Source organism: Periplaneta americana, chromosome 8 (assembly GCF_040183065.1).
Source record: "Periplaneta americana isolate PAMFEO1 chromosome 8, P.americana_PAMFEO1_priV1, whole genome shotgun sequence".
Taxonomy (NCBI): domain Eukaryota; kingdom Metazoa; phylum Arthropoda; class Insecta; order Blattodea; family Blattidae; genus Periplaneta; species Periplaneta americana.
In genome coordinates, this window is record NC_091124.1 from 49659148 (window position 1) to 49683861 (window position 24714).

Genomic DNA, 24714 nt, shown 5'->3' on the forward strand with positions numbered 1-24714 from the left:
AAATTTGCCGATTGGAACGCTTTCGGTTAACGGATGTTTCGGTTGATCAGTACTCGGATAATCGATGTTCTACTGTACTATTTTTATTATTATTATTATTATTATTATTATTATTATTATTATTATTATTATTATAAGCAGGCATTAACGTAATCGTGTGAACATGAAATCGGAGATGTAACAAGAGTAAGCAATTGTAACAATGAGAACACACTTGAAGTGGTTTCGGAAACGTGAAGGAGTCTCATTTCAACCTCCTTGTGCTTGTCTCCTCGACAGTGGGGACAGACCCGACTGACCTCACGTGTAACGAATCGTCATGCCGAAGTATTAAGCTCGCCTCTCCCCACGGCAACTTCGTGGCAGGCCAGTAAGCAACGTATCGTTAGTGCGATCGGAGCTGTTCGCCTAGGTAACACCGCATGTGGTTTCGGAGACCCTCTTGACACGCCGACTTCACATCAGGTAAAATATTCGCACTGCCAGTGTCGTTAAACAGCAACAATAAGTAGCCTCGTGTATTGCTTCCAATTAGATCAGATCTATCATCGTCAAAAATTATGCAATTAGCCAGTTACAGCTTCAAAACTTTTAAGTTAATTTGAAACTGACCACACAGCAATCCGTGTTGCCCTTGGTTTTTATCAGTATTGGAAACGCTATCGTATTTGGCCGCAGGCCGCTATAGGCCGCTATGTACATGCGACGGCTAAGGTGAGACATGTTCAACATTGCGTAGGCTACAGACCCGTAGCTAGAGGGGGAGGAGGGGGCTTTGCCCCCCAAAGCATCTTTTCGCCCCCCCCCCAGATATGTTCAAGACTGTAATTAGATTTGTCTTGCCCAGTTGTTGTTAATCTATCAAGAATTTGCAAGATTACAATTTTTCTCTTTTAGGGTATGTGTATGTGAATGACCACAAATATTATCGGAAATTGCAGGCTCTAAATTTCTAAAATTTTATAAGAAAATGAACTCACAATTGGACAAAAATTACAAGGTGCCACAACAAGACTTATTAGAAGGTTAAATAGGCCTATCTGATAAAAGTTAAAAAAACGTTAGTAATAATATTTTTCAAACCAGTTTTATTAAGTATAAAAAAAAACAAAAATATTCTGCAGTTACATCATTTGGTATCCATAACAGTGTTATGGCCTCTCTGACATCTTTAATATTTTTCCTGCATATAATAAACACTTATTTCTGAAAAGTAGACTACTCTCAGACATGTAGATTTTTCTATTTTAATACAATTAATTTTTTTATTTGTCCTATATAAAATATATTAAAATTTACATAATGTTTTGTGACCTAATTTTTCTATTTTCAAAGAAATGGGCATTATTGTAGTCTACCTTTTGCATAAATGCATGTTAAATCAGTGTACAAAATTTCAGAATTCTATCTCTAATGGTTGTGGAGTTATGAAATAATATGTGTGAAAATTTTCAAATATTGGAAAATTTAATTTAAAGTAAAAAATGAATTCTAAAAATATTATTAGTAACCTTTTCATACTTTTATCAGATATTTAAGTTCTAATACTCTTGCTGTGATACCTTGTAATTTTTGTCCAGTTGTGAGTTCATTTAGGCCTACTTATAACATTTTAGAAATCTAGAGCCTGCAATTTCTGATAATATTTGTGGTCGTTCACGTACATATACCCTTAAGGTATATGTACACCTTTACATCCAAAAAATTTTGTTTTCTATAATTTTGCTCTGTAAAATTTTTATACAGTTGAGAATGGTACCAGAAAGAGAATGAAGTGAACAGATCCCTTGAAATTATATCTAAATTGTTTTTAAAAATTATTTTGTTTATAATTTTGACACGCAACTTGAAACATGATAGCTCATGCAGTTTTTAAGATAGAGCCACAGTTTTTTCACTGTTTTATAGCTAACACTATTCTTTAGTGCCTGACATAGAGCTATTTTTTATTTCTATTCACATTAATTAAATATTACTATATATGTAACTTACAATAATATTTTATGTTGCATAAATCATGTAAAAATCCATAGATATTTATTAATTATATTAATGTTATTTTACTCATTGTCAGACGCTGGGGGACATTTCAATCTTCAAAATGACACCAATATCTTCTTGGTATCATCATATTTGACTGAGATATCATGTTTGAAAGAATTAAATATTCTAAAATTACTATTTACAGGAAATGAGCCACAAATTTTCAGAGCCGAGAAGACCCCATCATCATATGTCACCCCTTAAGCAGCTTCATGTCGATCCTCTTTCAGCTTCTTTTTGCCTCTCAAATACCTCCGCCTTGTTTTTAACTTCAGGTGTTGAATTTTTTTTTGGCATTTTTGTCCCTATTTCCATTGATGCAACAAATCCTGCGATGGTGTTTGTCCCAGGGTTTATGCCCATCCTCCTCAGAATTATAATTTCTACTTTTGGACTCTTATTAAAATGACGTACAACATCATTGACACACAAATTTACAGTTTTATGACTAACAGTAAAAGATTATAAATTACTTCATTATGTAAAAAGTTTTTTCAATCTAATGATCATGCCCAGATATCTATGCATCTATTTCGGGACTTGAAAGAAGTTTATTTTACAAGCAATGCTGGACGAGGGGATTGACTGCTACGAAGATCACTCCAAAAGTAATGCACTCCAAAAGTAAGTGATCGTGGCTGATGACGCAGCATTTTGGAAAATGGGACTTATCTGAAAAACCATAAGGCATAAATCGAAAATTATTATATCAAATTAAAGAGGAGAAAATATTTTGAAAATTCTAAATTTTCATCATTTTTTGCGTTTTGTGGGTGTACATATACTTTAATGCTCATTCTTCATTCTCGGCATTTAGTATCCCGTGGATAGTGAAATTTTCATGACTTCCTAATCTGTAATTTTTCACAATAGTTGCATGATTCTATAAAAGAACTGTGATATACGTCCTGACCCCCTAATGTCGCAGCTGCCCCCCTTAAAAGAAGTTCTAGCTACGGGTGTGGAAGATTGAACACTGTATTAGTATCTTTGACTTTGTGTATTGATATCTTTCACTTTGTATTTGATCTTTGCGATGCTTAATATCTTAACTTTTGGACTGAACTATGGGTAATAAAATGGTAGCTTCACCCACGACCGGAACTTACTCCACTTCCAACCACTACACTATTTTTTGGTGCCGAAACCCGGGAACGAACCAGGGACCTTCGAGTTAAAAAACGGGCCTGATTACGCGACAGCCAGTGTCAAGCGCTTTAAATTCCAACGATATTTTTCAGTTTTCAATGTGATGTGTGTAAGGTGTAGGTTCTGCCTTGTGCTCACCACACATCACGGGCCTCTCGTTATACAGGGTGATTTAGGACCTCTGCACCAAACTGTGAGGAATGATGGAGCTCACATGGAGGAATATTTCTTGTCAACCCATTTTCTCTGACGCATCGTTTAGGAGCTACGTGATTTAATTACGAAACAATGAACTACTTAATTTACTTCCATACAGTTTACAGCAGGTGTTAATGTACAGTTTACAATTCGACAATGTTCACAGCAGGTGTTCAAAGTGCTTACTCTGAACCGCATTGTATTCTTGACATTGTGGTAACATTGACCGTCGAACTCTCTCCAACATATGGGATCCTGGTGAAGTTGGTCAAAGACAAAGTGTATCAGTACAATCAATTCCTCTCTGGTGTCAACTGGAGTGGTATGTCTAAAAAAATCAAGAGACGTTAAGTCCGGCGATCGTACTGGCCACGCAATTGGTCCCCCTCTCCCTATCCACCTCTCACCGTTGTTGATATTTGCCCGTATAGCAAGAGTGAAGTGCGGCGGAGATCTATAAAGCTGGAACCACAAGTGCTTTTGTATCGCGAGGAGTACATTCCTCATGCAGTGGCCTTGTATTCTGATGAGCCTGAAGGTAAGCTCCATTAAATTCCTCAAGCAATCCATCCTGGTGTTGTGGAAGAGAAGGCCTGATGGCCTTAACTACACCAGAATAAATACTTACTTACTTACTCACTTACTTTCTTACTTACTTACTTACTGGCTTTTAAGGAACCCGTAGGTTCATTGTCGCCCTCACATAAGCCCGCCATAGGTCCCTATCCTGAGAAAGATCAATCCAGTCTCTATCATCATATCCCACCTCCCTCAAATCCATTTTAATATAATCTTCCCATCTACGTCTCGGCCTCCCCAAAGATCTTTTTCCCTCCGGCCTCGCAACTAACACTATATGCATTTCTGGATTCGCCCATACGTGCTACATGCCCTGCCCATCTCAAACACCAGAATAAATAAATAAATAAATAAATAAATAATAAATTGTACGTACACCAAACTCAAAGACGGCACTCTGAGGGTTGGGGGTTGATGCAATAATAACAGAGTTACCGTTTCAAAATTTTTCTTGTGAGCGTATTGTACACAGAAGCACGAGTAGGGGTGAGGAAAAGGAGGCGTGGCTCGATTGAATACAGTAAATATCTTTTTTAGTTCGTTATTTAACGACGCTGTAGCAACTACTCGGTTATTTAGCGTCGATGGGATTTATGATAGTGAAATGATATTTGGCGAGATGAGGCCGAATATTCGCCATAGATTACCTGACATTAGCCTTGCAGTTGAGAAAAGCCTAGGAAAAACCGAACCAGATAATCAGCCCAAGTGGGAATCGAACACACGCCCGAGCGCAACTCCGGATCGGCAGACAAGCCGACTGAGCTACGTCGGTGGCTCTATAAATTTTCCCACCAATGTACGTAGCGATGCATTGTAAAGAGGGTTGCATACAACACGTCGGAGAAAATATGTTGTCTGACAAAAAATGGTCCCCTATGCGAAGTCTATTACACCACTGAGTTTGGTACAGAGGTTCTGAACCACTCTGTATATAGTTCATTGTGTTGTGAGCGAACCCTGCTGACCCCTTAAGGAAATATAGTAAAACCTCATTAATCCGGACTAATTGGGAGGATAAGTTGACCGGTTTAACGAAAGTCCGGATTAACCGAAATAACCTAAAAGAACAGTATAAATTGCATTAAAACTCCGTTTATAGTAACAAAAAAACTTTATCATGGTGTATTTAGAGGTCATAGTCCTAAATACACTATTGGTGTAATATTGTAATTATTATAATTCCATAGTTATAATGTATAAAAGTAAGTCTTAAAACAAGGTTCTTTAATTTTTCCTAACTCATCTTTTTTTGTCTGTCCGGATTAAGCGAAGTCAGTCTTATCGGGGTCCGGATTAACGAGGCTTTACTGTATTTACAGCGGATTTTTCGTAAGGTGTTCCAGTCCCTCCTGTTACTTAACTCTACCTAAAGATAACTTAAACGTAAGGACAACACAGACATCCAGGATACCAAGGAACAATTCCTAACCAAAGAAAAATCTTTTAAAAGAGTTGTGAATCGAACCCGAAGCCTCCTGATTAGCAATAAGCGTTGCTAATCACTAGACCAAGAGGCTGACCATATGTCTAAATTTAAGTAAAATAAACTTTATAAAACTCTCGACATACGTCTATACGTGGATCTATTATTACCCCTTTATTAAAGAAAACAGGATTTGATTGATAAATATTCATTTTTGGCCTAAGTATAAATTGTTACTGGTGTAGTTTAGAAGATTTCTGATCATCCTGAAATAGAATTCAGGGATGTTTTAATCAACCAGTCATGCTGTTTCAGTCATATCATTATCAATCTCTAATTTCTTTACTTGAAAGTAAATTTCTTCTTGCGTCAGTTACGGACACACACACAAAAAAGTCTGACGGGACTAAATCTAGTGAATATGGTAAACGAAACTTCATTTAAAATGCACAGTCTTGCAGTGTCATCTAGAGTTGCAAACGATATGTTCAAGGTTAACTCCTTTGCTTGGTTTCCCTAACTTCTCGAACTTCAGTTCTTCTTGTAGTGGTCTTAGACGGTTAAAATAAAATAGCATTCAACTTAGTGACACTATGTGATAATTTATTTTGCATCCCAAAGGACCTGAAGCCATTAACATTTCTAGTTTAACTCAGCGCTCGAAACAATCCGGTGCAACTGCCCATAGATAGCCGAGGTCAGCAAGGAAAGATCATCGTACTAACCACACGATACTTCCGTACTGGTTGAATGATTTTTCACCTTTGCTGAGGAATGTGGACGTGACGCCAGAAGTCGGCCAGCCATATAGCTGGTTTCCTTAACAGGATTTTGCAACCTATCGTAGCTCCCCAAATTCATCAAGATAATAAGTGGGCACCGTTCCCACAAACTCGCCCGAAATTCCCGTCGTCAATAGCAACCAACACTATCACGGTAAAAACCATTTGTGCGAGATCGTGCGTATTTGCTTGGTTTCCGCACAAAACCAATCCGCGGAAAGTCTAAAATTCCACATTCAGTATTCCCAACCTAACACACATAACAATTTTCCTCTTCTTACCGCTTAAGTGACATATTGATTTTACTGCTTTAGGCTTTTAACATTATTTTTAGAGACATTCAATATAGTAATAATTATAAATTGGAAACTTACCACTGCAATTTCACCTAAATTGTACTGTTAATTATTGTTTTTAAATATTTTCAAAAATTAAGTAAACTCTACAACTCCACTAAAGTTACTGCATTCCTGATGCAAGTAACATTAAGGAAGCCGTGAAAAAATCAACAAGATTCCAGACTCATCATAGGCTGGGGGGAAAAAAAAGACAGACTTATATCACGGCCTGCTGGAGCATAGTAAACACAGAAAACATTTTAAAGCAACAATGTTGAAGATAGATATTTTTGTCATTGAACAGAAACCAAGATGGAGATTTAATTGCAACTAATTAGAAATTCCTCTTTCAGGTATGTAATAAACGATCTTCGCACAAAATAATGTACGATACACGAGCGGTATGTTTTCTTTCAATTCTCGGAAATTAAAAAAGCTCAACTACGTTTCGCTTTTTCAAACTTTTCCTCGAACATGAAAACTTCAACATACCGCTCTTGTAACGCATATTACTATTTCGCCCTAAAAACAAGCTAATAACAGCATACTTACGGCAGTGGGAAAACAACATTTTACCTACTTTTGCCCATCCCACTATACAATTAATTGGCTACGGCATTATCGCAAAGTATGACTGAATTATGAAGCAATGTTACTTGTCGTTATGGTAATATAAAAATTAAGTGACCATGTAAATTAAAATTAGAAATGAGTATTGGCAAACCGAATGACTATTCGATGACATTGTGGACAGTTTTATTATCAGTTTTAAGAAGCAACTTAGAATGACAAAGACACCCATTTTTCACAACTTGCAACATTGTCCTCAGTGCAGACTTGCACGGCCCGCCCTCCCTCGTCCTGTAGGATGGACCTGAAGTACCGTACTATATCGTGTAAGAACATACTCATCACACTATAAATGCATAGTGATACACAACTGATTTTGATCACAAGCCGCCACTGACTCTCAGCACGCCTCTTTTTAAGTGACCATTAAAGACTTAAGATATCAGTTGGTAATCGCAAGCAATGCAGCAGTAATGAGCAAGTATAGAATTAAAAGAGCGCACGCGTAATGAGAATAGGCCTATCAGCAGATTGATTGCCGAATAAATTACAGAACTATAATCCTCAAGGTCGAGGAATCGATAGCAGTCCAATAACTAGGTGTGGATCAGTCATAAGGAGACAGAGTAGAACTCTAGGGCAGTGGTTCCCAAACTTCTTGAAGGTGCGACCCAATTTTGGACGAGACTTGTCCCCTTTCGAAAAATTTAAATCCCTTTAAAATTGCAACTAACTAGAATTTCATCCAAAACCACTGAAATGTAAATACCTGTAAAATTACAACCAACTATAATTTCATCCAAAACCACTGAAATGTAAATCCCTGTAAAACTGCAACCACCTTGAATTTCATCCAAAACCACTGAAATGTAAATTCCTGTAAAATTGGAACCAACTATAATTTCATCCAAAACCACTGAAATGTAAATTCCTCTAAAATTGCAAACACTTATAATTTCATCTAAAAACCACTGAAATGTCAATTCCTGTAAAATTGCAACCAACTAGAATTTCATCCAAAACCACTGAAATGTAAATTCCTGTAAAATTGCAACCAACTATAATTTCATCCAAAACCACTGAAATATAAATTCATGTAAAATTGCAACCAACTATAATTTCATCCAAAACCACTGAAATGTAAATTCCTGTAAAATTGCAGCCAACTATAATTTCATCCAAAATCACTGAAATATAAATTCCTGTAAAATTGCAACCAACTATAATTTCATCCAAAACCACTGAAATATAAATTCCTGTAAAATTGCAACCAACTATAATTCCATCCAAAACCACTCAAATATAAATTCCTATAAAATTGCAACCAACTATAATTCCATCCAAAACCACTGAAATGTAAATTCCTGTAAAATTGCAGCCAACTATAATTTCATCCAAAATCACTGAAATATAAATTCCTGTAAAATTGCAACCAACTATAATTTCATCCAAAACCACTGAAATATAAATTCCTGTAAAATTGCAACCACTTATAATTTCATCCAATACCACTGAAATTTAAATTCCTGTAAAATTGCAACCAACTATAATTTCATCCAAAACCACTGAAATATAAATTCCTGTAAAATTGCAACCAACTATAATTTCATCCAAAATCACTGAAATATAAATTCCTGTAAAATTGCAACCACTTATAATTTCATCCAATACCACTGAAATGTAAATTCCTGTAAAATTGCAACCAACTGTAATTTCATCCAAAACCACTGAATATCAGCTAAAGTACGAATTTAAATAACAGGTTTTTTAATATTTTCCGGAAGAAACCAAAACAATAAATTACTACAATCACAAATGGATATTGAATCCGTTTGTAAATAGCTGCGTTCAACTGATTGAAAATCCACCCAAAAAAAAATAAAATAAAAATAAAAAAACATTAATTGAAATATGTAAGCTTACTTAGTGATGAAACGTTAGAAATGGGTATTTTTTCACGGAACATAGACCAGTTTTATATCGAAAAAATATCTCGAGCTTACAAGAGAAGCTCTTAAATTGTTGATAAGTTGATAGTAATCTCGTATTTGTGCGAAATAAGTTTTTCGTCTATGACTACCATCAAAACAAAAGCTAAAAATCTCATTGAACTTGAAAATGATATCACCACAGTCTAGAACATAGTCACGAAGCTCAATACGTAGAGAATATTCATCCAATAACAGTTTAACTTTAGTTGCTAGCCACTAGAATCGCTACTCCTAGTACTCTCAGTTGCTAACCGCTTGGAGCATTGTATCGGGAGAAATGCAAAAAAATGACCTCAAGCTTCGTGACTATGTACTATACTGTGATATCACTATATGTGTATCGAATACTTATTCCAGATTTAAGAAGCTACTTTCTGAAAAACAGGTTCGATTATCTGTAGTATTTGCATGAGTGCAGTTTCATCTTATTGATAAATTTATGCTAATAAGATGTAATCACAAGTGTAATTTAATAAGATTATTCAACGAATAAATTTATTTAACTTGTAAAACCGGATCACTTACGTAAATAATAATAATTATAATAAAACACAGCAATAAGACATTTTTACGTTTCCTTTTATTTAAGTTCAAAAACAAACTGCTATCACGGCATACTAAATACTATTGCCAACTACTCAGAGCGAAAATACGAAACAGTAATCGCTTCTCTTCGTCGTAATAGCCATGTTTCTTCCCCATACATACATTGTCACACTCCATACAAAGCATTTCACTAGTCTCTTCATTAGTTCTTTTTCCATAGGTCTACACAAGAAGCTACTTTTTCATTAAAAACTCCTTTTGCAATTACTATTCTCCCTTTGGTTTCCTGGCAGCAGCTCATATTACTGCTTATCATCTTTATTTTTCTTCCGATAACCATGGTCTTGGTCTTGTTTGCATTTATCTTCATCCCATACTGCTCACGGCTGTCATTTAGTCCCAGTAGCATAGCCCTTAGTATCATAGCCTCTTCTACTAAGAACGTCATATCATCAGCAAACCTTACGCTCTTTGTTCTCCTTCTTACTATTATCACTCCTCCCATGTTCTGAAAGCAGTTTTTCACTAAATCCTCCAAGTAGAATCCCCCAACGTAGCAACACTGATCTGCAACGATATGATCTTGAAAGAAAGATATTTCTGAATTACATCTTCACAATGGGTGAAATAATGAGACACTTATTTCAGGCCGAAGTAAAAAAAAATGTTATTCATAAGAGTGGCAATATCCAAAATAAAAGTCCCCACAAAGTTGTTAGCTATACAGGTTCCACTGAAGTTATTGTTTATTACATTATTACATTAGGGAAAACACGGAAATTTTACTTGAAGCAAGTAAAGCAATCGGTTTGGAAGTAAATCCCGAAAAGATAAAGTATATGATTATGTCTCGTGACCAGAATATTGTACGAAATGGAAATATAAAAATTGGAGATTTATCCTTCGAAGAGGTGGAAAAATTCAAATATCTTGGAGCAACAGTAACAAATATAAATGACACTCGGGAGGAAATTAAACGCAGAATAAATATGGGAAATGCGTGTTATTATTCGGTTGAGAAGCTCTTATCATCCAGTCTGCTGTCCAAAAATATGAAAGTTAGAATTTATAAAACAGTTATATTACCGGTTCTTCTGTATGGTTGTGAAACTTGGACTCTCACTCTGAGAGAGGAACATAGGTTAAGGGTGTTCGAGAATAAGGTGCTTAGGAAAATATTTGGGGCTAAGCGGGATGAAGTTACAGGAGAATGGAGAAAGTGACACAACACAGAAGTGCACGCATTGTGTTGTTCACCTGACGTAATTAGGAACATTAAATCCAGACGTTTGAGATGGGCAGGGCATGTAGCACGTATGGGGGAATCCAGAAATGCATATAGAGTGTTAGTTGGGAGACCGGAGGGAAAAAGATCTTTAGGGAGACCGAGACGTAGATGGGAAGATAATATTAAAATGGATTTGAGGGAGGTGGGGTATGATGATAGAGAGTGGATTAATCTTGCACAGGATAGGGACCGCTGGTGGGCTTATGTGAGGGCGGCAATGAACCTTCGGGTTCCTTAAAAGCCATTTGTAAGTAAGTAAGTAAGTAAGTAAGTTTATTACATTATAATCTTCGTGCACATAATAGCTCTTGGCACCAATGTAAATACAGATTAATTATTACAACACACTCTGGAAAAGTAACTCATTAATGATCTCTGATCCTTCAGTAGGATTTTATGTCTTGTTTCATAATCGAGTGATCGGAAAAACAATCTTATTTTCACTTAAATAACAATCTCAAGGTTTCTTTTTATATCGCTCAGGTGAATAACTGATACTGAATACGAGTATTTACTTCAACCACAGATACAGAGTGATCCAGGAAGGGTAAATATGTTAGGGTGTGGTAGTATAGAATCTTCTTCTTCTTCTTCATTTTCCTATCACATATTAAGCCTGATGGCATGTTACGGTCTCACGCCATCGTTTCAGAGGACGGCCCAAAGATATTGTTCCTAAAGGACGATAATTTAAGTAATTGGATAAAACAGTTTATACCGAGTGATTCGCGTTTTAGAAATCAGTTCTACAGGCCATTTTGAGCATAAAATGTCATTAATTTGAAAGTTATTCGTCGTTGTCGTCATCATCATCATCCAATTCAAGCACTAGACCTAGTGGTCTCAATGGTCTCATGTCATCTTTTTAATGGTCTTCCAACAGATCGTTGTCCAGAAGGGCGGTAATATGGCACTGTCTTTGGCCATCTTTCTGTTGGCATTCTCTCGACATGCTGTTTCCAATTAACTCTATAGATTTGAAGAAAATTTAATATAGATTGGACGTTCAATTCTTCCAAAATTTCTATATTTCGTTTTCTATCCCAAAGTGTGTATCGCGCCGTTTTTCTCATGAATATCATTTCGTTGGTAGTTACATCTTTTTTGTCAAGTCTAGGTTTCTGATCCATAGACTAAAGTAGGTCGTGCTAAAATGTTGTACATCTTTAATCTTGTATGTTTCTGTACTAAATTAGGTTTGAAAACTGAATTGATAAAATTCCGTTAACTTTTACGAAAGTAGTTATTTTAGAATCGATATCCCTTTCTTTTTCATATGAAAGATGGTACCCTAAATAGTTAAATGTAGTCACTTGTTCTAGAATTCTGTTTTCAATACAGATTTTACTTCTTATTGGATATTTATCTTTAAACGTCATAGTTTTTTTACTTTTCTACAGGAATGGTCATATTATAGTCTTTTTCAGCTGTGATTCGTAAAAATCCAAACGACGTCATATTGTGAATCAGGCTTTGGAGTTACTTGCATCGTAATATAAACATTGAAACATAAACTAAACGGAGGGGTATTGCTGTGACTTGAAGTACGGGGGTGAAGGGGAAGAGAGGTCTGGTGATTATCAGCTGCGCTTATCAGGGACAGCCATGACGAAGTACGGAATACTAAGCGCCATTCACATCCGTGCGGCCAAGTGCATTGAAGTGGAAGGAGGGATATTTTTAAATCTACTTGCAAACTGAAGTATGTTTATTTTATGATTAATATAGTATTTTGAATAAATATCTGTTTATTTTAAGTGAATAACTCTTAGTTGTGCTGAAAACCACTGCTACTTTCGTAGTATTCAATCAACTGCAACTCCTTAACACCCGATTCATATGACATTTTATGCTCCAAATGACCCATAGAACTGATTTCTAAAGCGCGGGTTATTAGTCGTGAATCACCCTGTATAAACATGTGTCCAATTTTCAATAAGTGTGGAGAAATAGCAGTTTGAATGTTATGCATAACAAGCGTTACAAGTCGCAAGAATAGATTATTGCTTATTCACATAGTATAAATACATTTCAACAGATCAATGCTCTTTTCCACTCCGTTGACAACAGTAGGCGTCGTCTTGTTCTTTTACGAGGGTAGCACTATTCATAATGCGAGCGACCAATTAGTTTCTTGTGTTTACATGGTTTTTGTACACTTCGCCTTTCATCCACTCCCACAGACAATAGGCAGAAATAAGGTCTGGAGACCTTGGCGGCCAATACACAAACCAACTATCGATCGTTCTGGGAATGTGAGATTTAAAATGATGTGTCACCTGACAGCTAAAATGTATAAGGACCGTTATTCTGGAAGACCATACCCATCCTTATAGCCAGGGAACTGCAAACAGGTATTTCTCTACCCGCAGACGATCTCAGAAGGTCGACACGTACTACTACTTAGTACACAATCATTTGTCATTGATTAAAGTTCTCGTTAACACTTTGTTAAAAACATAAAATTTACACTGTCACACGTTAAAAGTGTTAAAATTGTTTAAAAAGGTATTTACCTTCGACAGACGGCCCGTTTCGACGCTATTTATCGTCGTCTTCAGTGTCTCTTGAACCACTGCTGATTTTGGCTCTGCGATGTGCAGTTGTCGATGGTAGGGGTGGGGGTGTGTTGTTCCTATGGTGGGGGTTGGCTGTCTGTATGTTATGACGTCATAACATACAGACAGCCAACCCCCACCATAGGAACAACACACCCCTACCCCTACCATCGACAACTGCACATCGCAGAGCCAAAATCAGCAGTGGTTCAAGAGACACTGAAGACGACGATAAATAGCGTCGAAACGGGCCGTCTGTCGAAGGTAAATACCTTTTTAAACAATTTTAACACTTTTAACGTGTGACAGTGTAAATTTTATGTAATCATTTGTCGTTCTTTCATACCATTTGTAAAGCTTATGCATAACTTGCCAATAGCTGTATCTCCATACTCATATTGTTGTTTACATTTGTTCTTTAGCCAACTGTCCGAAGACAGCCTGGATCTCACGAGTGACACCAACAAATCACCACTCATGAGGCAACTAGGCCAAGAGATAATGCGGTAGGGTAGCTAGTTCCTTTCCTTCCTCCATTGCATACATCCTTGACTAGCTACATATTACATTAATCAGACTTCAAATTTATACAAATTATTGTTCTTCCCCTGACACATATAGTCAAGTGGGATGTACTGCCTGATAATAGACGTACATATTAGCCAGAACCTCAATCAGAGGTAAATACCTATATTGTGATACTTAAATTAGAAAGAGTATTCAATTATTAATAAATCTCGTTCATTATTTTGTTCTCATTTATACAATCGTCGAAAGATACCAGAGAAGAATAAAGAAGTGTATATAGTATTTGTGGACCTAGGAAAGGCGTTTGACAGAATGGATTGGAATAAACGAAGTTGTAAGTAAGATGAAAACATAGTTTATCTTGGACAGTTTTCTCAATTTAATTAAATGCATTTACTAAATTAAACGTTCAATATGTGCTCCATCGTTTGTTAAACAGTAATAAAGCCTACTTCAGAACTCCTCTACATAGCATTATCATAGTATCAACACCATACATAAGTAACTTAAATCCAGGATGGAGAGTTCAGTACGACGCTTGTGGCAGAAGCCACAGAAGACATGATACGACCTTGACTCGCAAGCTTGAGGAACCGGGGAAAGGGTATCGATTCGCTATGTCTCACTACGAAACGCGGCTAGCCTCACCTTCACAATAATACGTTGCGCTATATTGGTGTTCTGTGAATGTGCTGCGTTGCTGAGTGTTATTTTAATCTAAAGTGCATGCGCGCGGTGTGTGTGTTTTTTACATATTAATTTTGTGTAAAATAGCTCATACTGAGAGAATATTAAGGTTATTATTTGTAGAATTAAAAGAGAAACCATTTTCAAGTTGGACTTATGAAACAAAATGTGCTTACAAAGATAAAAGATTGACACCACATTTACATATTAAAATAACGGATGGAGGAAGACAAAATAGAAATTTTCAATTTTCATCGTAGAAGAAATATCCTTGGTTAACAGGATACTCTGAGACAAATAAGTTATGTTGTTATAGCCAATCTGTATTCTGTTTGGAGGTAAATATGAGTGATCATAATCTTCTTGTGAGGTCTATGTCATAAAAAAATTGATAGAAGAGCTGAGAAATATCTGCTCTGTAAAAAGATATAGGGTAAGCAGATTTTTTCAGCCCACCCAGTACTTACACCTTAGCGTCGCCACTGGTGAAATATGACCAAACACTGGCTTTTAGTCATAAAAAAACTATAAACCTGATAAAAACCCCACTGTAACACAATATGTTTCATTTAATAACTTGAAAATCGAAGTATAACACTGGTGGTTATCAGCACGTTATCTATACATTTTCTGCAGTTTATTCCCATAACGGTTCCAATGTCTACTGTTCTCCACACTTCTGCTCCAAATTATCTTCGTTCCCGGTTTAACTACGTATCCTCCAATCACAATCTAAACACCAGGTCACAGAAGAGCCAAAATCCTAGCAATTCCTGCCAATAGAACATTCCACTATTCATCCTCTTTTACTGTCTCAGTCCCCCGTGAATGGAATTCTCTACCTCAGAAGATTAGGGACTGCCAGACAATAACTACTTTCAAGAAAAGGCTAAACGATTTCTTACGGGCGCAGTCAAATTGAAGTTATAATTGTGATGGAGTTTAATAATTTAATTTAATTTAATTTAATTTAGATATGACTATCATTACTATTATTATTATTATTATTATTATTATTACATAATTATTTTATTGGTGTTGTGAAGATGAAAAGAATTGTCATTGTATTATATTAATTATGTATTATATTGTCTTGTATTGTAGTATTGTATTGCTTTGAAATGTATTGTATTGTATTGTATTGTATTAATTATGTTATATTCATAGCATTGTAGTAATTTTCTATCATACCGCTTGAGTGGAATATAAACTATTATTATTATTATTATTATTAATATTATTATTATTATTATTATTATTATTATTATTATTATTATTAATGTTCCTTTTGTTTCAGAATGGGCTGTAGAGCGGATCTTTGGCTGCTATGCGTTGGTATGTGGATGGTGAAATGTTTTATGTTGCCCTTCATATTTTTTAAAAACATACGACGTAGCAAGAGACTGCCCCCACCTCGCAGCAAACTACTGTACTACAGCGCCACCCAGCTGGCTGACATGATCAGAACGGGACAGGTAAGTTCCAGTCGTGATTGGCCATTCCCATGTTATGAAATGACGACATATAAACGAGAACCACCACCAGAATTCGTAAAGCCACTGTCGAAAATGAATTGTTTTGGTAACGATCGCTAGGTAGAAGTATAGTTACAAGCTATTACTGTATGAATTCCATCAGGGTTATAACTAAGCAGATTTATGCCTATTGGCCTATTTCAATCCTTAACCTGAAGGCGGAAGATTTTAGGTTACATATCCATTTTAAGACATTGTGAGTATTATATGCGAATTCTATAGTGCCTATAATTGCCTATTTCACTATTAAATGCGTATTTTCTTATAAATGCCTAAAAGTGCCTAAATATCCGTATTATATATTATACTTGAATTCACTGACCATTCTATCGACATTTTTTTAATCTGTAATTTGTTTCTTTTTTATCTAGCAGAGGGAAGTGATATAGAACTATCGATAATTCTGTGTGTTACGTTTTACTGCCACCAGAGCGCGGAGAAATCGAATAATTTAAAATCAACCAATTAAAAAAAATGTATTTCGAAAGCCGCATGAATCATTGTGGTAGTTGACTAGGGTAGTTGTTTTAACCTGTGTATCCGTTTTGTGAATTTGTGAATTGAGTATGGAATTGAGTTTTCTGCTGTAATACGTGAAGTATACCGTGGAGATTTGCCAAAGCAAAAGTCATCAGAAGCACTGATTGGAAAATACATTGACATTACTGCGTTCCCACTGGTTTGGTCCCCAGCTGAGATTGGATCCCTGAAGTATTGCCCATCACTTCATGTGAAGTGGAAGGGAGTTTCTACCAATTTAAGAACATTCTTACAGACAATAGACATCAGTTCTCATTACAACATTTGGACGAATATTTAATTATTCATTGCCATAATGCCATTCCTATAGAAAGTAGTGTATAATGCTACGCTATAGTCGTGTTAGCCATTAAGAATTAGAAATTTGTTAGTGTCTTTTTAAATGCCTATTTTAGAATTTTGAATGCCTATTTTGCCTGCCTATTTCAACTGTTTTAGTGCCTAAAAATCCGCAGCTTGGTTATAACGGAACTTCTCTTGCAGTCGCTAGATGGCAACATAGTGAAATTGAGCCAAGTTGTCGTCTTGAAATACACGTGTATATGTGTGTGAGAATACACGTGTATTATAATTAATGTGTAAGAAAGTAATAGATATGTGGGTGTGTGTCTGTGTAGCAGAGAGAGACAGACAGACAGAGAGGAGGAGAGAGAGAAAGAAAGAGAGTAAGAGAGAGTGTATGTATGTATGTATGTCTAAATACAATGAAACTTTTTTTGTACGTAGAGAACTGTGATACAATGCTTTGTGCAAAGTTTGAGGCATCAGAACTTCATAGCGTTTAAATTAAAAATATTTAAATTTATCGTATTTCCATAAAATTTGCAACTTTAAACTGTTATAGCTCCTAAACCCTTTCACCCAATTATCAAAATCATGGTTTATTTTGATGCTGAGAAATTAAAGTTTATATTGATATATAAACAGATTTTCTTACTTTTTATGAAAATGGAGAAATTTAGGTTTTTCCTCATTAAGACACCTTTGGCTAGGAAAAAATATTTGTAAAATATATAGTTAGATTACGCATTAAAAGTACAAATAAACACATTTTTTACTGATGGTATGTTGATAATAAAGTATTGAAAATATCAAATAAAGAAAATAAATAGTACGCGCGTGAACTAACCAGCTGACTGTGAGGCGGGAACTAGCCGAGGTAAGCAAGCCAGGAGACATAAACACGTGATGTGTCGTCTAGCAGTCATGGCTGTGCTAGCTTTATCACAGGTTTTCATAAACACAGGAGTAAAATGACGCCCAACGCTCGCTTATCTTCAGCTCTCGGCCAGTGCGTGCGGTACTGCGCCGTTCAAGTCTAGGCGTGTGAAAATAATTTATTTAATACCCTCCAAACTTATTGCCGTACCACTAAGCAAACAATGCCGAATCCCTCTTAATAATGCAAGGTTTTTTCTCAATATTTTTTACATTTTTACAAATGGCCAAAAAGCCTAAAAGCAAGTAAAATTAGATTATCTGTCTCTCTATGTATAATAAAAATAAGGATTACTTCTTAACATAACGTACCAAATGTCAGCTTCAAAATAAGCTCTCGTTCAATGTTGTGCAGTAAATGGTTCCAGAGTTCTGAGCGCTGAAAGAGGCTTGTTTTTATAAAATACGCTAAATTTGTCGCTCAATAATACGAAAACCGTTTGACTTTCGATAGTATATTTTTTAAAATGCACTCCCCTCAGTACCTTGTATAAGTAGGGAAAAAATTAGAATATAACAAATGCGAGGTGTTTTTACTGATCGATTTTATATGGAATAGCCCGTATGTATGAGATAGCTTTTGAAAGTTAAATTTTACACATTAAGTAAAATCACTTCATTGCGGAACAAAACATTTACAAAGTATACAAAATTTCATTTGTTACGATTTGACTTCTTTGTGAAGTTCAGCTTTGCAAACTCAGGTTGTGAAACATAAGTGTGCAATTTGCAAGAATTATTGTAAACATTGTGAAACAGGCCCTTTAGCGAAATCTCTTTTCCAGCTAACGCAGTATGAGTAAATTATTATGACAACAAATTATGTAAACATACTTATATAAATAGAGATAAATAAGAAAATTAAGAAATAAGCTAAATTAATAAACTAAATAATCTCGTCCTGGCATCAAATGAGTCATCCGACTACAGTTTGCATTAAAGTCCTCTGCAAAAGACACATGTGGTGTAGGAAGTAATCATTCAACATTATCTAGTTTCAAGGCTGTGCAAGTCCTACGAGCAGAATATTTTCGTCATGTGTAAGAGGTAATACTGCATAACAGTTATATGCACCGTGGACTTAACTAGTAACACATTATTGTTTGAAAGGCTACTATCGTCGTTCGTAATTGTTGTACTCTATACCCTTTCAAACTTTGTGTTCTGGAATACAATCGCCTGCACCGTACCGATCTTGAAGTTCATGTAGTCTTAAGCTCAATGTAAAATATTTGTCATCTTTCAAACGAAACTGGTACTGAAAAAAAAATATATATATACAGGGTTAGTTAAAAGTCCCGCACCACCTAAATAACTTTTGAAGCATTTGGTTCAATGACATGAAACTTGGTATGTGGGGATAACCATATACTAAGAACTCAATAATGGTATTACCGAGTTTTTTCTGCTTCCGGTTTAACCGGAAGTAACTCTAACTCTCTTATTTTAAATGGAACACCCAATATATATTTTTATTTTTGAATGAAGCTCATTAAGAGCTTCTGTACAAATTCAGTGTTGCTAAATAAAAATGGAAGTGGCGCAAGATATTCCTAAAGCCTAGTTAAATCATTCCTTAAATGGTTTCTATGATCGAGTGACACATTGTAAAGCAGCTGAGGGCTACCAATTTGAGCACATAATTTATAAGGTGAGCTAGCTTTGTTTTGTTTTTGTTAAGGAAGGAGTATTTTATTATTTTAATATTCGATACACTTTTCTGGTTTCTTGCCTTAGCAACACTGAATTTGTACAGAAGTATCGAGTGTGGGTACTTCTTGAAAAGCTCTTAATGAGCTTTATTCAAAAATAAAAATATATATTAGGTGTTCCATTTAAAATAAGAGAGTTGGAGTTACTTTCGCTTAAACCGGAAGCAGAAAAAACTCCGTAATACCATTACTGAGTTCTTAGTATATGGTTATCCTCACATACCAAGTTTCATGTCACTGAACCACATGCTTAAAAGTTATTTAGGTGGTGCAGGACTTTTAACTAACCCTGTTGTTTAGTAACTGTCCGAAAACAGGTTGGGACCTCATATGAAGAGATAGAAAGTTAGTACCAAAATTGTTAAGTTGTGCGAGCTTGGACTATATCTCTAACGAATGAAAAGTAATAGCTCATCTCTCAATGTCAGTGAACCAGAACGACAAACATGTACAGCCGGGTAGTAACCAAATATGTGCTCCATTCGACCACAGCCTTAGAACAAGAAAACAATAAACGAATAATATAAAAAACAATAATTTGTAATTATGAACTTCGTAACTCCCCTACATATAAAAATAACATACGAAGTATACAATTATGATTCTATTCTCATTATAACAAATAACAATGAACATTTTCATTTCATCTAAAGAAATATTCCTTTTATGTTCGGCAAAAGAAACAATATTTTTGTACTCTGAAAATATTCATTCTACGTCACAAGACGTTACTGGAGCAAATCTGAAATATTATACAGTATATCTTAGCATCATCAGATGAACAACTACTTTGTAAATCTAATAGTGTAGCCTATCTAGTATATGGCACATAATATTAAACCCATAATTGTTTTCAAGAAAATGTTTCATTTCTATTGTAATGACAGCTAAAATGTTCGTATCGTAATTCCGATGTTGAACTTGGACTGTAACGTAACTGAATGCATAGCAGCACGAGACGTCAACATTCAATAATCTGGAAAAAAAATAAACGTGTTACACACACCTGTTTGCATAATTATTTAATAACAGATGAGTTTATTTTTTTTGGAATCATGCATAATATTAACATTACGTAAATAATACAATAATAACAGAATAGCTCACTTTGTTCAGAACCTAAAATATTAATATAAATTAACAATATTCTTCAAACTATTCACTATTCTACACAGCTCCACAGAATGCCACTATGCATTGTTTATGTGAACTGTGTATCGTCTGTAGCTAGCGGTAGCAGGGCGAGGCGCGGGTGACATCTATAGGCCTACTCCTCGCTGTACTCAACTGAAATCTACTGTTTTGGCACGAACTTCCTACCTATACTCATAAGTGGCAAGGTATCGCTCGTGAGGCAACTAAACCAGAAGATAATGGGGTAGGATGGTCAGTTCCTTTCTTCCTCCATTGCATACACTGTTGACTAACAACATATTTCACTAATCAGAATTCGATCCAGTTACTTTCTGGTCACACATATTTAGCCGTTTGTAACGATCACAATGAATAAGAACCCTTGCTTACTTCATTTTTTTATCTAAACACGAAGGTAAAGACAATCTTTAAAACGACTCGATTTTCCTTTTTCATTACCGTAACTTCTATCCTGATCAATGATCATCGTAAAAAAAATGAAAGCACCATAATTTGTTCTTCTTATAACTTATTTGTGATTCATGTAAGTTGCTTATTTCTTATTTAATTTTTCGTTTCTGATAAGAGACAGACTATACCAATAAGAAAACTTAACTTAAGCAGTGTATTTTCCCATTTTTGCGTCTATTTATGTGTGCTTATTTCTTGCCTGAACCCAAATAGGTATTTAAACATGCTTTTCTTATCAATGGAATTTGGTTGACTCGGAATTACTTCTATTTCAGGTAGTCTATTAACAAGAGAAAAAAGGCCAAGTACATATATTTACATAAAAATTATTTAAAATATAGAACACAAGGCCATAACAGGAAAATATGACTTTCTGTGAATTTTCTACCACCACTTTAGTCTGCTGCACACACTACTTAGTTTAAATCAGTTACCTAAAAAAGTATAAAACTGTTATCAATACTTGACGTTGACTCGTATGTGTAGTAATCGAATCGCGTTATTGATAAAGGACAATGGTCGATTTCTTGTTCTTGTAGATTGACTCTTATAATAACGAAAAGGATTCTGGACTCTAATTGGCTATAAAATTTTAACTTTTTCAACATCACTGTTTAAATGTGTACCTGCAATTTAGTGTTTGAACTATTGAATATTTATGTTCACACTAGGCTACTTTTCTAGCTCTCATAGATGAGAATCTCGCATTATTTATTTCAACTTCTCTATTCTCACTGAAGTCAATCATCTATATCAGAGGTGCTCATGGGCCGAGTTTACTAGTTCGGTCCCATGGTCAAGAATTATACTAGTTCGGTCCGGTGCCAAGAAGTAAACAATACTAGTTCGGTCCCGGGTCTTTAATTAAGCAATACTAGTTCGGTCCCATGGTCAAGAATTATACTAGTTCGGTCCGGTGCCAAGAAGTAAACAATACTAGTTCGGTCCCGGGTCTTTAAGTAAGCAGTACTAGTTCGGTCCCATGGTCAAGAATTATACTAGTTCGGTCCGGTGCCAAGAAGTAAACAATACTAGTTCGGTCCCGGGTCTTTAAGTAAGCAGTACTAGTTCAGTCCCAGATCGAAAATAGAGCAGTACTGATTGGAAATCAACATTTTCCTTCCCATTCTATGCAGGCTTAGAACTGTCACAAGGCAGGGACGGGTAAATTCGTGACTCGAGACAGCAAACTACAAAATTGCCTGCCCCTCCTTTAAGGCATGGTCTAAAATGCTAGGAGCTATGTTTTTGGAAAAAATTTGTGTGTGCGTGATTGGGGTTCCGCATGCTGCGGATAGATGGCAGAACTGTGACCCATTTTCTAGTACATGATGTGTATCTGTGTGAAGAGTTATGTCATGTATGTGTAAGTGTTCGTGTAAGTGTAGTGTCGGGAATGAGTGATGATGATGAAGATGAGGAAGGAGAAGGGGAAACCCGGTGCCGGCACGTAACCTACTCCTGTCGAATAGCACCAAGGCCGCCAGGCTTAACGTCCCCATCCGACGGACGAATCACTATCAACAGTGCCTTTTCTTCATATGCACTGTGGAGAGATTTGGGATTTAACCCAGGCATATTGGTGCATAATCTAGTGATCAGAAGTTGTGCACCGCCATCTCTCATAGTCCAGAGGTAGAAATTTTATTAAAATTTCTGACCCCGCCGGGAATCGAACCCGGGTCGGCTAGTCTGGAGGCAGACACTCTACCACAGAGCTAACTCGTCTTTCAAACGAAATATAAACAATATAAATAAATTTATTGTGTTTACATTGACAAAAGAAATTAACAGAAACAGTGTTTTAGGATCAGTCGTAAACTTAAAATGCTAGGCATTACATGTGTGTTTGTGCCACCAAATGAGTAATATCTGGAACAAGAATGCAGCCGAATCATAGATGTCAAATGCGTATCGCTTAACTGTGATCCGTGGCTGGTTTCACACATTTTAGAACAGAGAAAACCTGCTCACATAAGTACGTCGTACCAAACATACTCATTATTTTTGCTGCATGCCTGTGCAGACGTGGAAAACAATCAGATGAGATATGATAGAGTGTAGTCATATCTTCAGTTATTTTGAACTTCACCACAAGAAAGCTGCCACATTTGAGATCTATTAATTTCATTTGAAACGTGGATTTTTTTATTTTATTGGGTTATTATACGACGCTGTATCAACATCTCAGGTTATTTAGCGTCTGAATGATATGAAGGTGATAATGCCGGTGAAATGAGTTCGGGGTCCAACACCGAAAGTTACCCAGCATTTGCTCGTATTGGGTTGAGGGAAAACCCCGGAATAAAACCTCAAACCAGGTAACTTGCTCCGACCGGGATTCGAACCCGGTTGAAGCGTGGAGGGAACGGTGGATATATCAACGGGATATTTGAAAATCCAACTGGAAGAATTATATTTCATTGAATCGTTCCTCAAATGCCTTATCTAAGTTAGTCAAAGACTCCACAAATGCAGCATATTTTGAATCCGTAACATTAGACACAAATCTGCTTAGGTTTAGAAAACGAGGCTTATTGCGTTCTTGCATTTGTTGTGTCCACAAATTAAGTTTCATTCGAAATGCTTTAATTTTATTGAACAAATCAATAATCAGGAGATCTTTACCTTGCAAGGTAATGTTTAGGTAATTTAAATGATTGACTACATCTGTCAGGAAAGCCAAGTTTACAAGCCAAGAAGGCTCGATCAGCTAGGGAAAAGCTCGAGCTAGCGCGCTGTTACGTCATCGCAGCGTAATCCACTTCGCCCTGCCCTAGCTCCACCCACGTATGTATATGCACTGACATGTGAGTGCAGGTTGCCCTCTGTGAGCACGACTGATCTATATAATACAGAGAGAGGTAGCGAAAAGTTACCGCACTATACAGAGGACGTCAGGGCACAGATTGCCCGCAATCCACTGCTCGACTCACCGGTAAGCTGTAGCAGCGCGAGAGGGCGTTCAGTTTCATTACGGTAGCCTAAAATTTCCGAGTGGTGGGGATGGAGTGCGCAGACAACGGGAAACGTACGGAGTGTTTAGTTGACGAGTGGAGTCACAAATAACACAAATAATGTTCAATAATAAGTGTAGTAATGCAACACTACGTAATAACATGCGCTCAACAAACACGTTCTCTGCATAGTGCGGTAACTTTTCGCTGCCTCTCTCTATATAATATATATGAGGCAAACCTCAATTTTGGATGCTTGGTAGTCTACAAATACGTCACGGATAGACATCACCTGACTCCAACAGTCAACAAATCCACATGATTAGCCTTTTTTCAATGGTGCATGCGAATTGTATGCTGAAAGGAAAAGAAATGTTCGAATTGAGTGCCACGATTTTCTAGGAAGTCGAAGTCGAAGTAGGTGCCCTATTTTTAGAAACGGAGTTATAAATGACGAATTGTGA

At 36.1% G+C, this 24714-nt stretch overlaps 1 protein-coding gene across 1 annotated transcript in view; it reads left to right on the top strand.

Annotated features, from left to right (window-relative positions):
• Positions 1-322: 322 nt before the first annotated feature.
• LOC138704706 (fatty-acid amide hydrolase 2-B) overlaps positions 323-24714 on the top strand; it is an 86995-nt gene continuing 62603 nt past the window's right edge. The window contains exons 1-2 of the mRNA XM_069832846.1: positions 323-465; positions 15981-16158. Of these exons, the coding sequence (XP_069688947.1) occupies positions 15982-16158 (177 nt within the window). The 5' untranslated portion in view covers positions 323-465; position 15981. The remainder of the gene's footprint in view (positions 466-15980; positions 16159-24714) is intronic.